The sequence below is a fragment of the Budorcas taxicolor genome, chromosome 5 (genome assembly GCF_023091745.1).
Source record: "Budorcas taxicolor isolate Tak-1 chromosome 5, Takin1.1, whole genome shotgun sequence".
NCBI lineage: Eukaryota > Metazoa > Chordata > Mammalia > Artiodactyla > Bovidae > Budorcas > Budorcas taxicolor.
In genome coordinates, this window is record NC_068914.1 from 54,836,410 (window position 1) to 54,853,026 (window position 16,617).

Consider the following 16,617-nt stretch of genomic DNA (forward strand, 5'->3'; position numbering starts at 1 on the left):
GAGTACATGCATATCATTTAGTATGTTCTAGTGACTCCCATCTTTTTCTGCATAGGCAATCTTCTTCAAGTGTCAGATCCTGTTGCAGTTTCCCTTTTTGAGCTGCCATGAATATATTGATCCATATTTATATATTGCCAGCTGTGTTAATGATCTTTGCAAGTAAGTGAAATAATTAGTATTTATAATGAAATTCTTTTATCCAAAAAGAAGAGCAAAAACCATTCTATAACTTCACTGTCTCAACAGTTGACAGAATGTAGTGGGAAATGTAGAAACATAAGCTGTACTAAAGCTATTAAAAACTTACTGGGTAATAGTCACATTGCATTTGAAAATATGTGATGATAATGATGATGATGGTGGTGAAAGTAGCTCAGTCGTATCTGACTCTTTGTGACCCCATGGACTCTATAGTCCATGGGATTCTCCAGGCCAGAATACTGGAGTGGGTAGCCTTTCCCTTCTCCAGGGGATCTTCCCAACCCAGGGATCAAACCCAGGTCTCCTGCATTGCAAGCGAATTCTTTACCAGCTGAGCCACAAGGGAAGCCCCCAAATATGTGGGTTATTTTGAAATATCTTTTGATATTGATTTCTAACACAATTCCACAGTGATAGGAGAACAGACTTGTATGATTTCAATACCTTTAGGCCGTGAAACTTTTTGCAGCTTGTTTTATGTCCCTGGATATGTTCCAGTGTCTCCCAGTTTGTAGTCTATGGGAACTTGAATAGAATGTGTATCCTACTGTTGTATGAAAGTTGTATAAGTCTTAATTATTTTTCATTGGTTCATGGTGCTTTCCAGGTCTACCATATCCTTCTACTTTTCTGTATATTCATTCTATTAATTTTTGAGAGTTTGGTATTGAAGCTCCAACTAAAAACAGTATAAACAATAATGAAAATATGAAAAAATGAGATATGAGTTATATTGATGACAAAGTTACAGATTCTGCTAAGAACATTGCCTTATGTATTGCCTATGTGTGTAACTGAAAGAAATGCTAAATATAAGCAGAAAATTAGGGAAACTAAACGTGTAATATTTTTCACACCAAGGTTACAGGCTCCTGTATTCACTCCTGGGTTAAGAACACCAGACAAAGGTGATTGTCTAGGGAGTAAATTCAGTGAGACTCATCACAATATGTTCATCAATATAGATTACCATTATTGAAGTCTTTTTATTTTTTCAAAAATTTAACAAGACACATGCACACCAATATTCATAGCAGCATTATTAACAATAGCCAAGATATGGAAACAATTTAAGTGTCCATGAACAGATAAATGGATAAAGAGGCTGCGGCATAGGGGACATACGTATATGTATGGCAGATTCATGCTGATGTATGGCAAAAGCCAACACAATATTGTCAAGCAAATATCCTTGGATTCAAACTAAATTAAGAAAAAAATGTGACATATCTATATATCCCACGGAATACTACTCAGTCATAAAGAGAATGAAATAATGCCATTTGCAGCAACATGGATGAACGTAGAGAATATCAGGCTAAGTCAGAAAGAGAAAGACAAATACCATATGCTATCACTTACACGTGAAATCTAAAATAGTATGCGAATTAATGTATTTATGAAACAGAAACAGACAATCATAGAAGACAAGCTTATGTTACCAAAGGGAACAAGCTGTGGGGAGGGGTAAATTAGGAGTTTTGGATTAGCAGATACAAAATACTGTATATATAATAGATAAAGAACAAAGTCTTACTGAATAGAGCAGGGAACTGTATTCAATATCCTGTAATAAAACATAATGGAAAAGAAAATGAAAAAGAATGTGTATATATATATAACTGAATCACTTTGCTATACACCAGAAACTAACACAACATTTTAAATCAATTACACTTCAATTAAAAAAAAATTACCAAATGTATGTGATTAGCTATCTTGAGTGTTAGAGTATCTCAAGAAATTTTTAATATACTTTTACTTTTTAAGTATTCCAAGAAGTATAAATGGTACATGGAAACATTGTTATGAAAGACCAGACTAATTTTTGTTTGAATAAAACCTCTGAAATTAAATCCTGGTAGCTTGTTAGGAGGTTTAAGTTTACCAAAGTTGAAAACAAACAGGAAAGGTGAAAACAAGCAGGAAAGGTTGAGGTAGTGTGAAATTATGTTACTTATAATCATTCTGCCTTTAACTAGATTAAGATAATTATAAAAATAATGAACACAATGATATTTTCCAGATATTAAAACGATATTGTTTGGGATACTTGTTAATTTTGAGTTAAGCACAGTTATACCTTTATTTGTATGTATAAATAATACATACAATATATATAATAACAATATTATAATAACAATATAATCCCTAAATTTCAGGGATTTTTTTAACTAATGCAGGAGCTTTGAAAGAATACTCCCTCTGCCCAAAATATTGAGTATTGACCTTTCTTTATATTTAACAACATTCTGTTCTCTATTTGGTTTTACTTTTCATTTAAGTGCTATATTGTTATATCTCTGTTCTATCAGTCTCTTTTGGAGGGATCTGTAGGTAGTCCATTGCCCTTATTTCTGGCAGATCCAGAAAAGTCATTCTCCATTTATTAGTTGGGATATTGTTAGGCTGCTTCAACTGGCAGAATATCAGGGACTTCAATGAAATTGAATGCTTGTACTTCTCTCATGTGAAGTCCAGGCTGGCAAGTGGTCTTGGGTTCATAGCGTGTGTCTGCTCCACGAGTTTTCCATTGACTCAGTGATACTATTGGCTATGTCATCTCTCAGGGTCTAGGGTATTATTCTCAATTTCATTGTCAAAAACTGTCTCCCACTGCCATGTCCATCTTTTAGCCCTTAGGAAGGGAGAAAGGGAAATAAAGAACTGTCATAGCTCAGTGAGTAAAGAGTCTGCCTGTGGTGCAGGAGACCTGGGTTCAATCCCTGGGTTGGCAAGATCCCCTGGAGAAGGAAATGGCAAACCTATTCCAGTACTCTTGCCTGGAAAATCCCATGGACAGAGGAGCCTGGTGGGCTACAGTCCATGGGGTCACAAAAGTTGGACACGACTTAGCGACTAAAACACCACCACCAGCATTTTTAAAGAAGAGATCTAGACGTTTCATGCACATTTTCACTTTTAACCCTTTGGCCAGAGCTTAGAAATGTGGGGCCCTAAATGGGATACCTTAAAACGAAGGGCTAGCTTTGTGGTTTAGAGCTAAGATGGTGCCTGGCAGAAGAGATGAGGGCGCGGCTTAAGTTGTTTGTCAAAATCTTTGATTGGCTCTCTTGATTTCCGTGCACGTGGACAACGCGTGATCACCCTGGACCCCTGTCATGATGTAAGCGCATGGTAATCTGACCTTTAACTTGATTGGTAGAACTATGGAAAGTCACTGGCAAAACCCCCCTGCTTGCCTATATAAACCAGGAGCTTACGACAATAAAGCGGAACTGCTTAGACAGAACCGCTGTCGCCTTTGATTATCTCTCGCTCGCGGAGGGGCTGGGTTGGCGGACAGTAGGCTCACTTTTCCTTGGGACCCCTCAGCTCTACTGAGGGAAGTTCCACTGCCTCTCTCTTTCCGTGGAGCGCTCCCTGCAAGAAACATGACCACCCCTAGAAGTAAGGACCGCTGGGAAATGTTGTCTTTGGCTGGGCAGCCATATGCTCAACAAAAACTTGCAGGTTCTAATATTAAAAAGAAGAGGGAGCTGGGCACAAAATGTAGCCTGCTGTACCTGCTTCATCTGAAATTTCATCATTAAGAAGTTAGCATTTTTGTCTCAGAATTTTGTGTCTTTACGCTTTGAATTTTGAAAGCTAGTTGCTTTCTTTAGAGCAAATGAAAACAGCAGAATAGTGAAATACCTTTACTGGTTGAAATCAACTGACACCTTAAGATATGTATTTGAGCTGAAGAAGCCAGGCAAAGCAGGCGTGTAAACCAAACAAAAGACTATGCAAGTGAAGAAGTGTGCATTGATAAAATGGAAGAGGGAAGGCACCAGAGTTGGCCTTTTACTCTCCTCAGTTAGTCCATCCAGGACTACACCCGCCTACATTCTTTTTCCCCTAAAAGAGATTCTGTTAATTTCTTATATTAAAGGACTGCCTCACAGGGATTCTATACCATGATTATATAATTATGAATCTGTTGAATACAAATGTCCTGCTTGGATGAGGATAGTATATTGAATTCAGTTGAATACATATTTTCTGAGTGTCTGTTCTGAATTGAGCATTATGTCACATCTTGGTGCAATAGAAACCATTTATTATGTTGATTTTTAATTTATTTTATTTAAAAACTTTTTGTGAGGTATAATTGATTTCAACATTATATTAGTTTCAGGTATATAACATAGTGATTGTATATATTTATGGATTTTCTATTTAGAGTTATTATAAAATATTGACTATATTCTCTATGCTGTATTATACATGCTTGTATCTTGTTTATTTTATACCTAGTAGTTTGTACCTCTTAACCCCTGTTTTCCCCTATTTTGTCCCACCCCACCCCCTCTCCCTACTAGTTTGATAACCACTAGTTTTGTTCTCTGTGAATCTGTTTTTCTTTTGTTATATTCATTCATTTAAATTTTTAAAAATTTGACCTATAAGTGAAAACACACAGTATTTACTTTCTTACTAAGCATAATACCCTTCAGGCCCATCCATGTTTCTGCAAATGGCAAAATTGTGTTCCCTGTTTTGGCTGTGTAACATTCCATTTATAATATTCCATATATAATATTGTCTTTATCCATTCACCTGTTGATGGACAGTTAGGTTACTTCCATATCTTGGCTATTATAAGTAATGCTATGTGCTAGGTCACTTCAGTCATGTCCAACTCTTTGCGACTCTATGGACTGAAGCCTGCTGACTCCTCTGACCATGGGGTTCTCCAGGCAAGAATACTGGAGTGGTTTGCCGTGCCCTCCTCCAGGGAGTCTTCCCAACCCAGGGATCGAACCCGCATCTATTGTGTCTCCTGTATTGTCAGGCGAGTTCTTCACTGCTAACTTCCCTGATGGCTCAGATTGTAAAAAACCTGCCTGCAATACAGGAGACCTGTGTTCAATCCCTGAGTCGGGAAGATCCCCTGGAGAAGGAAATGGCAACTCACTTCAGTATTCTTGCCAGGAAAATCCCATGGACAGAGCCTGGCAGGCGCTAGTCCCTGAGGTCACAAAGTCAGACACAACTGAGCAACTAACATTTTCACTTTTAGTGCCTCCTGAGAAGTATGGCAAAACAAATTTGGGGTGTTTCCAGAACACAGAAAGTGTGTCTGGAGCATGGTGAATGGAAGAGAGAGAGAGGAGGTGAAGTTAGAGAAGTAGGCAGGGTCTAGATTACCTAGAGTCTTAGGGCTCATAGTAAGGAGTATGAATTTTTGCTTGATTTCCTGACTATTCCAGGAGATCTGAATTTCCCTTTTGCCTAGTTTCTTAACTTCTCCTTATTCCAGGTAGGTTGACTGTGTTTTATCCTGGATTGTGTTAGAATGTCAGTTAATTTGTTTAGAATGTAATAAATCAAGGGGGGAGGGGATGGTACAAAATGAAAACACAAGGCCCCTTGTTAAAAAAAAATTGCTAAGCATTCAAGATAGTGACAGCAGAGCATTAAACGAGTACAGGATCCAACTAAGTGAGAGCCTTTTTAAGAGCAGGGCCTGTGTGACTGACTGCACAGGTCACATTCCCATGAAACTGGTTCTGATCTTGATAAATTTTGCTTGAAAAAAATGAATGCCTTCTACTGATGAAAAATTAATGCTGTTGTGAACATTGATAAGCATGTATCTTTTCAAATTAGCGCTTTTGCTTTCTTCAGATATATACCCAAGAGTGGAACTGCTTGATCATAGGGTAATTCTATTTTTAGTTTTTTGAGGAATTTTCATTCTCTTTCCCATAGTGGCTATACTGTTTTACATTCCCACCAGCAGTTCACTTGAGTTCCTTTTTCTCCACCTCTTCCCCAACAATTTGTTATTAGTTGTTGTTGTTGTTGGTTTTTTTGACAACAGCCATCCTGACAGGTGTGAAGTGATATCTCATTGTGGTTTTGATTTGTATTTCCCTGATGATTAGTGACGTTGAGCATCCTTTCATGTGTCTGTTGGCCATGGAAACAGAAACACTTTAGAAATCGTCCCTGTCCTAGGAACTCAGATTCTCATGGGGCAGAAAAACAGGTTCTCAGCAATTGTACATGCTTTAAATGCAAAGTACATTGAGCGTGGAGGAGAGAACAACTAACCGTCTCAGGGAGTGCCTAGAGAAAATGATAGCTGGGTTGGAATTTGAAGGATGATACAATACCAGTCCTTGAACTCAGGTCCTCCTCATTCTGCTTCTAATAATGCTGAACTTAGCAGCAAGGAAATGCTTCTAATCTTGCCACAGCCAAGTCAATTGATTTAAAAACAACTGTTACTTAATGCTTATTTTCCTTATTAAAGTTAATATCCAGAATGGAAAAATAAGCGAATTTTCCCCTCAGTAAATAATTTGTTGCCCAACTGTTTTGCTTTTATGCAATGCCATATGTAATGTGCCTAGTACGGTTTCTAGTGGAACACAGACACAATGAATGATTAGGATAATAGTTGCGTTAGGTTGGAAAACCAGTATTCAGTTACTTTATTAGCTTTCAAAGCCTCCATTAATTGTCGGGAAAAAGGCATATGTTTAAAGTGAATCATAAATTTAACGTCTTTCTAAGAATTCAACAGTTTTAACTTACCCTTTTTTTCAGAGACTTGTTTGGAGATTTAGAATAGTTTCTGTCCTTCTGAAGTCTTCAGTCCTTTTCTTGCTTCTAAAGCTTAGTTAATTGGACTAGATAATCTGCATGACTCCAGTTACAGTAATGCAGGATAAGGGCAACTTGAGATCAGTGGTTTTTACAATAGAAATACTGAAAATGCTAAGGTTCACAAAATACAACATTCTTAAGGGTGTAAAAGTATTTAGCTATTTAGACTTTCAGTTGGGTTGAAAAACAAGCCAACTATGTTATAAACACTGTTGATTTTATAGATGCCTTGTTAATCTGCTTTGGGAATTGGCTGACCTCTTATATTTGTTTGGGGGAGTTTCTAAGGTGATTATAAAAAAATACTTAGAGATTATTCACTCTTGGCAACATTAGCAAAGTAATTGGCTTTAGTAATTTAAACCTGAAGGAATTAAAAATCTTTTAAATCTCAGATGAAATGCTGTTTATTTAATCCTTCACAAGTGCTTATTATTAGTATTGATTTTATTCCAGCATGTAAACTATCAAGAGCATGGTGTCTTAGAAATCATTTTCATATTTGATATATTTGTTATGATAGAATTATCAAATAGGATTAATAAATAATAATATTGATAAGATTTATTAAATTTTGAAAGGTCTGGGATGCTTTGTGTGGGAGCAAAAAAATACAAGGATTCTAGAATAAATGTCATAATTAAAATAGAAATCTTTTTCAGTATGGTACTCTGTTGAATCCAAAGAAAAATGGCCAAATTATTGAAAGACTTAAATGAAACAATTTACTTAGTCTTTTAAATCTGGGATCCCATGTGTATATGTTTTCTGCATTATTATACATTATATACATATATTTAAGCTGACATCAACTAATATTAGAATATTCACCACATAGCTTTTCTCCAGAATAAGAGCTCAAGGGCACAGTTCCTGTAAATATTTGCTGTATGATTTGATCTGTCTTTTCACTTTCCAGAACTCATGATGATGAAACCTATTGTCGAGCAGCCACCGAGTATGCTAGAGCCTGCTCCCATGCGGGCTACCCTATTCAAGATTGGAGAGATGACTTTCCAGCATGCAGTATGTTTCCTTATTTTCTAGCCATGTCTGTGTACTTCTGTTAATTTTAGGCTTATCCTAGTACTCAAAACTTACCCTATCTGTTAAAACTAGTGAACTGCAAAGACTTGTTATTGATGCAATAATATTGGTAAACTTTTGAATACTTTTAAAACACTCTAATCTTTGTCTTTATCTGGTTTACTTCACTTATTATGATAATCTCTCACATATGTTGCTGCAAATAGCATTATTTCATTCTTTTTATGACTGAGTAATATTCTAAGATAAATACCATATGGTAAAGCATACATGTGGAATCTAAAAGATAAAAAGAAACAAATGAACTTATTTCTGAAATAGAAAGAGACTCACAGACACAGAAAACAAACCAAGGGGAAAAGAAAGGTGGGGTGGGGGAGAGTAAATTAGGAGGCTGAGATTTAAATATACACACTACTATGTATAAAATAGATAACCAGTAGGGACCTACAGTATAGTACAGGGAACCATACTCAATATTATGTGATAATATATAAAGGAAAATAATCTGAAGAAGAATTTATATATATATAATATGTATAATATATATTATATATATATAACTGAATCACTGTGCTGTACACCTGAAACCTACAAGATATTGTAAATCAACTATACTTCAATTAAAAAATTAAAAACAAAGAAACACTGTAATCTTTTCAAAGAGAGTTGAGTAACGTTGACTTACTGCTCACCTGTTTGCCCATTTTAGTCGATAAATGTGATGACAGCTTTGTCCATCGGGATTGTATCAGTTGTTGCCCACCAACCTGCACATTTGAGAAACAGTGTCTTGGGAGCAATCTCTACTGTCTTGATGGATGTTATTGCCCAGATGGTAAGTGCCTCATGAAAGAAACTGTATCTGCACTCATGGTGACTAGCACCCTGTGATCCAAGAATCATGTCTTAGTGTCCTCTCTTGGGATGTTAGGGCTATTGCAAATTTTCTCCCCTTGTAGGATTTGATCCTTGAAGCAACTATAAGGAATGGATGCTTTTCTTTAATAAAAGGCTTTGATCCCTGGATCAGGAAGATTCCCTGGAGAAGGAAATGGCAACCCATTCCAGTACTCTAGCCTGGGAAATCCCATGGACAGAGGAACCTGGTGGGCTGCAGTCCATGGTGGTCACAAAAGAGTTGGACATGACAGCAACTAAACAACAGCAACAATAATTTATATATTTTCATTTTTTAAAGACAAAATCAAATTCATAAAAAAGTCTTCCTATCCTGGTAGTACAAGATTTTAGTCCGATGTAGTTTTAATATTTGTAATTAGAAGTGACATAGCAAATGATAGAGATGGGGTTTAAATCTGCAATACAAATTAATAGATATTTATAAGAACATTGAGGATTTACTCAAACCCGTTTAATTTTGCAGATTAAAAAATAGAATCCCAGAGATGATAAGGGATTTTTCCCACTGTCTTGTACTTAATACGAGTGAGGACTACTTAAAATCAGACCTATTGACCTCGGTCCATTGTTCTGTCAATGCTACTCAAAGTCCGTTGGACCAGTGCCAGGCCTGAAGTGTTTGCTCCCAGTCAATGATGTGATAAGGACTTTGCACCAGAACATAAATCCATACACCAGAATATAATTCCTTTGACTAGAAAGTCTTACTCTGAAAAATGATCAGCTGCATCAAAGAATGTGCTTGGTAACATTGGTTCAACCACCTTTACTCGTTAGAAAGAAGTAACAAATGCAGTTCTGCTGTACTAGCTCTTTGAGAAGCATTTCCTGGCTCTTTATTATCTGTGTGATGATAGTGTATATCTCTCATTTTCACATAAACAGAAATTAAACGGAATAAATTCAATACTTTCTCCCCCCTCTCCTCCCCTCTTCTCTTAAAAGCAAAGAGACATTAGTTGCCCTATTTCTGTGTTGTGAATCTTACCATTTTGATAGCAGGTAATGGGATAATAAAGTTGAAAACAGCTGAAATAGACCCTTATAAGGTAGCTACTGATTGAGACAGAGCCAGGCTCCTTAAAAGTAATTTGTATTTCTAGCACCTACTGAAAACAAGTGTTCAATAAAAGTTGGCTGAATTATTATATTCAAAGAATATCATTCTTATTACTTCTTTTGTGTATTTGATATATATTTTTCTTAAATAGGCCTCATAATGGAAAATGGGACTTGCATCTCCTTGGAAAACTGCCCATGCAATTTTCATGGATTAGCTTATTCAGTTGGCTCAAAAATTGAACAGGAATGTACTGAATGGTATGTGATCATTTACAGCTAATTATTTCTGGGTACCTGACTAGGTGACAATCTTACCTTGACATATGTTTAAAGAGATATACTTTTTACTGATTTTTCTTCCAAAAATTCCCAGACTCAGTTTCATTGTATTTAAAGCTTTTACAGCAACAAGGGAGTAGGAGGGACCATCTATATTTTCTTTTGTGATGTAACTCTTCTCACTTCCGTTGACAATTCTATAAATTTTTATATACATGTGATGAACTGTTGAATAATCACTAATTTGCACTTGCTTTTACTCACAGAATTTGACGGTTCTCTTGTCCTTCTGTATTGAACTTCAAAAAGTGACTCTTCATATCACCAATTTTGGGCCATGATTAGAGACTTTTCAACATTCTTAAATCAGCTAACTAATTAGCTACTATAGCCAAAGATTAAATCCCTCCAGGGCAGTCTAAAAAGAAATAGAGGTATAAATGTCATTAGGCAATTTTCCCTTTGCTGTCTGTATATATAACTGAAATACAGTTGAAAACCAACCCTGTTCTTAGATGCTGATTTGAATTCCTGCCTTTCAGAGATTATTCTTTCCTCCAAAATTCATTATCTGTTTGATGGTAGAAGGCAGAATTTATCTTACAAATGGGACATCTTTTCTCTCTCTTTAATGTCTGATGATCTGCAAAGCCAACTTTAAAAGTTTTTAGTAGTGACTACTAAAAACATGAAGTGACTTATTAATCTTAACTCGTTGTATGTATTTCTCTAATGATATGGGTAAATGTTGTATTGTGTGTGGCCTTTTTTTTTTGGTTTAAGCAATGAAGGAAGGACAGAAACAGAAGTTCTCTGCTTAGTACTTTTGTTCTTGACTAATCTGCACTACCATTGTATCATCTTTATTGATTTTTAATAAATAATAATTTAGGTGCTGGCCAGTCCAAGTTGATCAGTTAATTGAACTTTTGGAGAGATATTTTTCAGGTCAGATTATTCTGAACCTAAGAAATGTGATACATTCGATATGTTAACCAATACATTATTGCAAACATTCGTACAATTTCTCTGTGCAGTTAGATTAATATTTTTATCATTTTATTTAGTGTGTGCGTTGGTGGAGTTTGGAACTGCACTGAGCATGACTGCCCAGGTAATCTTTTAAAATGTTTTTAAAGAAAATGTCTTGATTTTCTTGAAACTGAGGAGGAAGCTAGCACTGACTTTTTATGAGGTCTTCTCATATGTAACAAGAGATGTAATGATCTTTAAATCCAGATATTTGGAAGATAAGTGGAAAATTGAATAAATGATAGCTCTGAGCAGACAGCTTTGGTAAAAATGTATGAAAATTGTACAAATATTATAAACTCTTAAAAAAAGTGGAATAGCTATCATTAAATAAATTTAAAATGTAATCAAATAATTTAGCAAGTTTGTCAAACTAGTAAATTTTAAACACTTTAACTATTCCTTTTGATACCTGAATAGTTAATGTAAGTTGGCCTACTGCTTTTTTTTGACTTACTGCTTTTTAAGAGTAAACATAACTTCTTCCTCCTCCTCCTTTTCTCCTTTTTCCTTCCTCTTCTCTTCCTTTCCCCACCCCTGCTTCTCCTTCTTCTAGTTCAGTGCTCCGTTGTAGGTGATTCTCATTTTACTACTTTTGATGGTCGACATTATTCTTTCATTGGAATGTGCCAATACATCCTTGTAAAAGGAACTGGAAAAGATAAATTCACAATTACTTTACAGAAAGCTCACTGTGAACAGGTAAGAACATTTCAAAATTATCAGAGGAGTGTTCATTTTTTTTTTGGCTCAAACTTCTTATCTAGGTTAAAAATAGTGACATGAATGGGTATAGCTGTCTTCAGAAATCAGACACCATTGATTGTTAAGATGCATCATTATTCTCTATACCACAGTGAAAAAAACATGTTGATGATTGATCTATGTATGCTATTAACTATACCATGTATTCTGGTTTCAAAGATATCAAAATATAAAAAAGTCTTAGATTAAATACTATATATTTATTGCATTTTCTTTCTTAAAAATAGTGTTTGTATGTATAGATTTTTGAAACATTTCATGCATGACTGCACAATAAGCAATGTTTTTTGTTGCCTCAAAACTGCTATCTTAAAGATGATTTTTGACAGAATTTAACATGTTTCACATCATTCTAAATAGATATGATGGCTTTTTCTTTTAGCATCTGGGAATATTTATTTTAGACCTTTTCTTGAAATAAACACATCTATGATTTGTAATGGCTTCCCTGGTAGCTCAGACGGTAAAGTGTCTGCCTGCAATGCAGGAGACCTGGGTTCGATCCCTGGGTCAGGAAGATCCCCTGGAGAAGGAAATGGCAACCCACTCCAGTATTCTTGCCTGGAGAATTCCATGGACAGAGGAGCCTGGTGGGCTACAGTCCATGGGATCACAAAGAGTCGGACATGACTGAGCGACTTCACTTCACTTCATAATTTGTAAACAAAGAAACACAGGTCTTTCATTTTTCTTTCTGAATCAAGTAGTCAAATTTTTGCCAAAATCTTTTATCCTACTTTTATTCCAACATAGAATGGTTGTTTCCAACAAAATTCCAATCTAGTTTATGAGCTTTTTTTAGTTTAATTTTTTTTTTTCCCGTGCAGTATGTCAGAGTCTTAATTAGCTTTCTACATGGAATTGTAATTCTCTTGGTTCTTTTCTGTACTGAATTTTTTACATCTAAATACCACAGATGAATTTGGAAAGGTACTTTATGTTCTATGGAAAACGTAATTATTGGCACTTTATTGAAAACATTTCTATTTAATAATCTATTTAATAATCTGTAAAAGGCATGTATATGTACAAGGTGTATTTAATATAAAGATATAGTTTATTAGTAATGGGGCTGCATGAGATTCACAATAAAATGTGTAACTACTTTATAATATTGCTTATTCTCAAGTTTTCTGTATACCAGAAATTTTTATCTGTGTGCACTCTCTCCTTTCTTCTCTGCTTCATCTTCTCCCATTTCTCTCTTCTGTTGTCCTTGTCTGTGACTAGGTCTCCCTTTTTCTCTCTCATTCCTTTAATTGATAATTTGATTTTTATGCAGAACCTTGGCTTGGTCTGCCTTCAGTCAGTAACTCTGATTCTGGCGGATGATTTTAACAAACAAGTGACCCTTAGTAGGGGAGGACAAATCCTCACCAGTCCTAACCAAGGCTTCAATCTGAATGGTAAGAAGCAATGTCAATGGTATACTTTTCTTACATTAACAATAACGACAACACAACCTAAATGGAGTCTTCTCCCATTAACTGACTAACCTAACATTTATTGAGTGCCTGTGTGTTTCCAGGTCCTCAGCCAAACTTAGTGGAGACCACCACGTTTATGGGGCTTAGTGTTTATCCCAAGTGTCGTATGGGACAGTGCAGACACAGAGTATTTCCACTGTTGCATGAAGTTCTATTGGGTAATGCTGTGCCTGGATATTTTCAGTTTGGATTTGATGCTGAAACAGTGGTAGCCATCTGAAAAACACTGAAAGAGGCTGGGGATCTCAAGTGAAAATGGAGATAACTTGAGGTTTTGAACATTGGCTTCTCCGATAGCTCAGTTGGTAAAGAATCCCCCTGCAATGCAGGAGATCCTGGTTCAATTCCTGGGCTGGGAAGATCTGCTGGAGAAGGGATAGGCTACCTATTCCAGTATTCTTGGGCTTCCCCAGTGGCTCAGCTGGTAAGGAATCTGCCTGCAATGCAGGAGACCTGGGTTTGATCCCTGGGTTGGGAAGATCTCCTGGAGAAGGAAAAGGCTACCCATTCCAGTATTCTGGCCTGGAGAATGACATGGACTGTATAGTCCATGGGGTCACAAAGAGTCGGACACAACTGAGCAACTTTCACTTCACTTCAAGTGGCCTAGAGTTTGGAAGAGGAAAGATGCAAGTAAATGACCACTTAAAGATATGATAAACTCAAAGATATGCACAGAGACTTTGGGAGTCTAAATGATTAGGTATATCTCACCCAGCACTGGGAGTGCTGGTGTGGTCAGGAAGCTCTTCTTAAAGAAAGGATATCCAGTTGAGCATTTACAGCTGAGGAATTGCCAGGATGAAGGAGATGGGGAAAGTGTTCTAGGCATAGCAAAGAGGAGAACTATGGAGTATGTTAAGGGGAACTTTAACTAGCTTGGCATTGCTACAGCATGAAGAAGCTAAGTATAGAATGTCCAGAGATCAGAACAGGGAAAGAGATGGGCATGAGAATGAGGACGGTCTTATTTTTTTGATTGAAATATAGCTGACTTACAATATAAGTTTCAGGTGTACAACATAGTGATTCAATATTTTAATAGATCAAAGCCATTACAAAACAATGGCTGTATTTCCTTTTGCTGTACAATACATCCTTCTTGCTTATCTATTTTATACATAGTAATTTGTAGCTCTTAATCTCATGGGGAAGGCCTTATATATAGGGCATTCAGTTCAGTTCAGTTCAGTCACTCAGACGTATCCGACTCTTTGCGACCCCACGAACTGCAGCATGTCAGGCCTCCCTGTCCATCACCAACTCCCGGAGTTCACTCACACTCACGTCCATCGAGTCCATGATGCCATCCAGCCGTCTCATCCTCTGTCGTCCGCTTCTGCTCCTGCCCCCAATCCCTCCCAGCATCAGAGTCTTTCCCAATGAGTCAGCTCTTCGCATGAGGTGGCCAAAGTACTGGAGTTTCAGCTTTAGCATCGTTCCTTCCAAAGAAATCCCAGGGCTGATCTCCTTCAGAATGGACTGGTTGGATCTCCTTGCAGTCCAAGGGACTCTCAAGAGTCTTCTCCAACACCACAGTTCAAACGCATCAATTCTTTGGCACTCAACCTTCTTTACAGTCCAACTCTCACATGCATATATGACCACAGGAAAAACCATAGCCTTGACTAGACGGACCTTAGTCGGCAAAGTAATGTCTCTGCTTTTGAATATACTATGTAGGTTGGTCATAACTTTTCTTCCAAGGAGTAAGCGTCTTTTAATTTCGTGGCTGCAATCACCATCTGCAGTGATTTTGGAGCCCCCAAAAATAATGTCTGCCACTGTTTCCACTGTTTCCCCATCTATTTGCCATGAAGTGGTGGGACCAGATGCCATGATCTTCGTTTTCTGAATGTTGAGCTTTAAGCCAACTTTCTCACTTTCCTCTTTCACTTTCATCAAGAGGCTTTTTAGTTCCTCTTCACTTTCTGCCATAAGGGTGGTGTCATCTGCATATCTGAGGTTATTGATATTTCTCCCGGCAATCTTGATTCCAGCTTGTGTTTCCTCCAGTCCAGCATTTCTCATGATGTACTCTGCATATAAGTTAAATAAGCAGGGTGACATATACAGCCTTGATGTACTCCTTTTCCTATTTGGAACCAGTCTGTTGTTCCATGTCCAGTTCTAACTGTTGCTTCCTGACCTGCACAAAGATTTCTCAAGAGGCAGGTCAGGTGGTCTGGTATTCCCATCTCTTTCAGAATTTTCCACAGTTTATTGTGATCCACACAGTCAAAGGCTTTGGCATAGTCAATAAAGCAGAAATAGATGTTTTTCTATAACTCTCTTGCTTTTTCAATGATCCAGCAGATGTTGGCAATTTGATCTCTGGTTCCTCTGCGTTTTCTAAATCCAGCTTGAACATCAGGAAGTTCATGGTTCACGTATTGCTGAAGCCTGGCTTGGAGAATTTTGAGCATTACTTTACTCGCATGTGAGATGAGTGCAATTGTGCGGTAATCCTGGGAGGCTGTGTTCATGCCTGTGTTCTAGTGTAGCTACTTATAACAGTCACTTTTGCTTTCAGAAGTGCTTGATTTGTATGATAAATTTTACGATCACACTCAGTGTCATTCAAGGGTATTTACTGAACTTGATATGAAATTGCTATGCAATTGTTATTATTTAACCTTGTTCCTGTACAAAGATGACAATCTCATATGCTTCAACCTAATAAGCAAGTGAGTTTTAATGAGGAGACTGACAGTTCTTTTTTTCTTGGTAGACTACTATAACAACACTATGGACATGGATTTGAGAAATGTTAGAAAGGAGACGTGGAGAATAGTTAGGATGTTATTAGAGTAGAGCATATAAGGATTTGAGGAGAAACTGATGCAAGGCAGTGACAGTAGAGAGGGAAAGAAGAAAACAGATTGAGCTTTTAGTTAGAAAAAAAACTGTTATCTACTTGGTGATGGAAGGGCAATAAGAAAAATGATGTGTTCAAGAATAATTCTCAGATTTCTGGGTTTGATGACAGACTGATGACTGAAATTGTGATAGGGACTGCAGGAAGAACTTTAATGGTGGCAAAAGTCAAGTTCGATCTTTTTTTTTTAAAACTGCTCATTGGAAGGTCTGATGTTGAAGCTGAAACTCCAGTACTTTGGCCACCTGATGCGAAGAGCTGACTCATTGGAAAAGTCCCTGATGCTGGGAAAGATTGAGGGCAGGAGGAGAAGGGGAC

General features: G+C 36.9%; 1 protein-coding gene across 1 annotated transcript in view; it reads left to right on the forward strand.

The window, feature by feature from the left end:
- Positions 1–16,617, forward strand: part of OTOGL (otogelin like) — a 175,033-nt gene that overhangs the window by 30,639 nt on the left and 127,777 nt on the right. Inside the window, exons 10-16 of the mRNA XM_052640705.1 lie at positions 56–162; positions 7,745–7,851; positions 8,585–8,710; positions 10,008–10,116; positions 11,205–11,251; positions 11,726–11,871; positions 13,217–13,340. Coding sequence (XP_052496665.1) covers positions 56–162; positions 7,745–7,851; positions 8,585–8,710; positions 10,008–10,116; positions 11,205–11,251; positions 11,726–11,871; positions 13,217–13,340 — 766 coding nt within the window. The remainder of the gene's footprint in view (positions 1–55; positions 163–7,744; positions 7,852–8,584; positions 8,711–10,007; positions 10,117–11,204; positions 11,252–11,725; positions 11,872–13,216; positions 13,341–16,617) is intronic.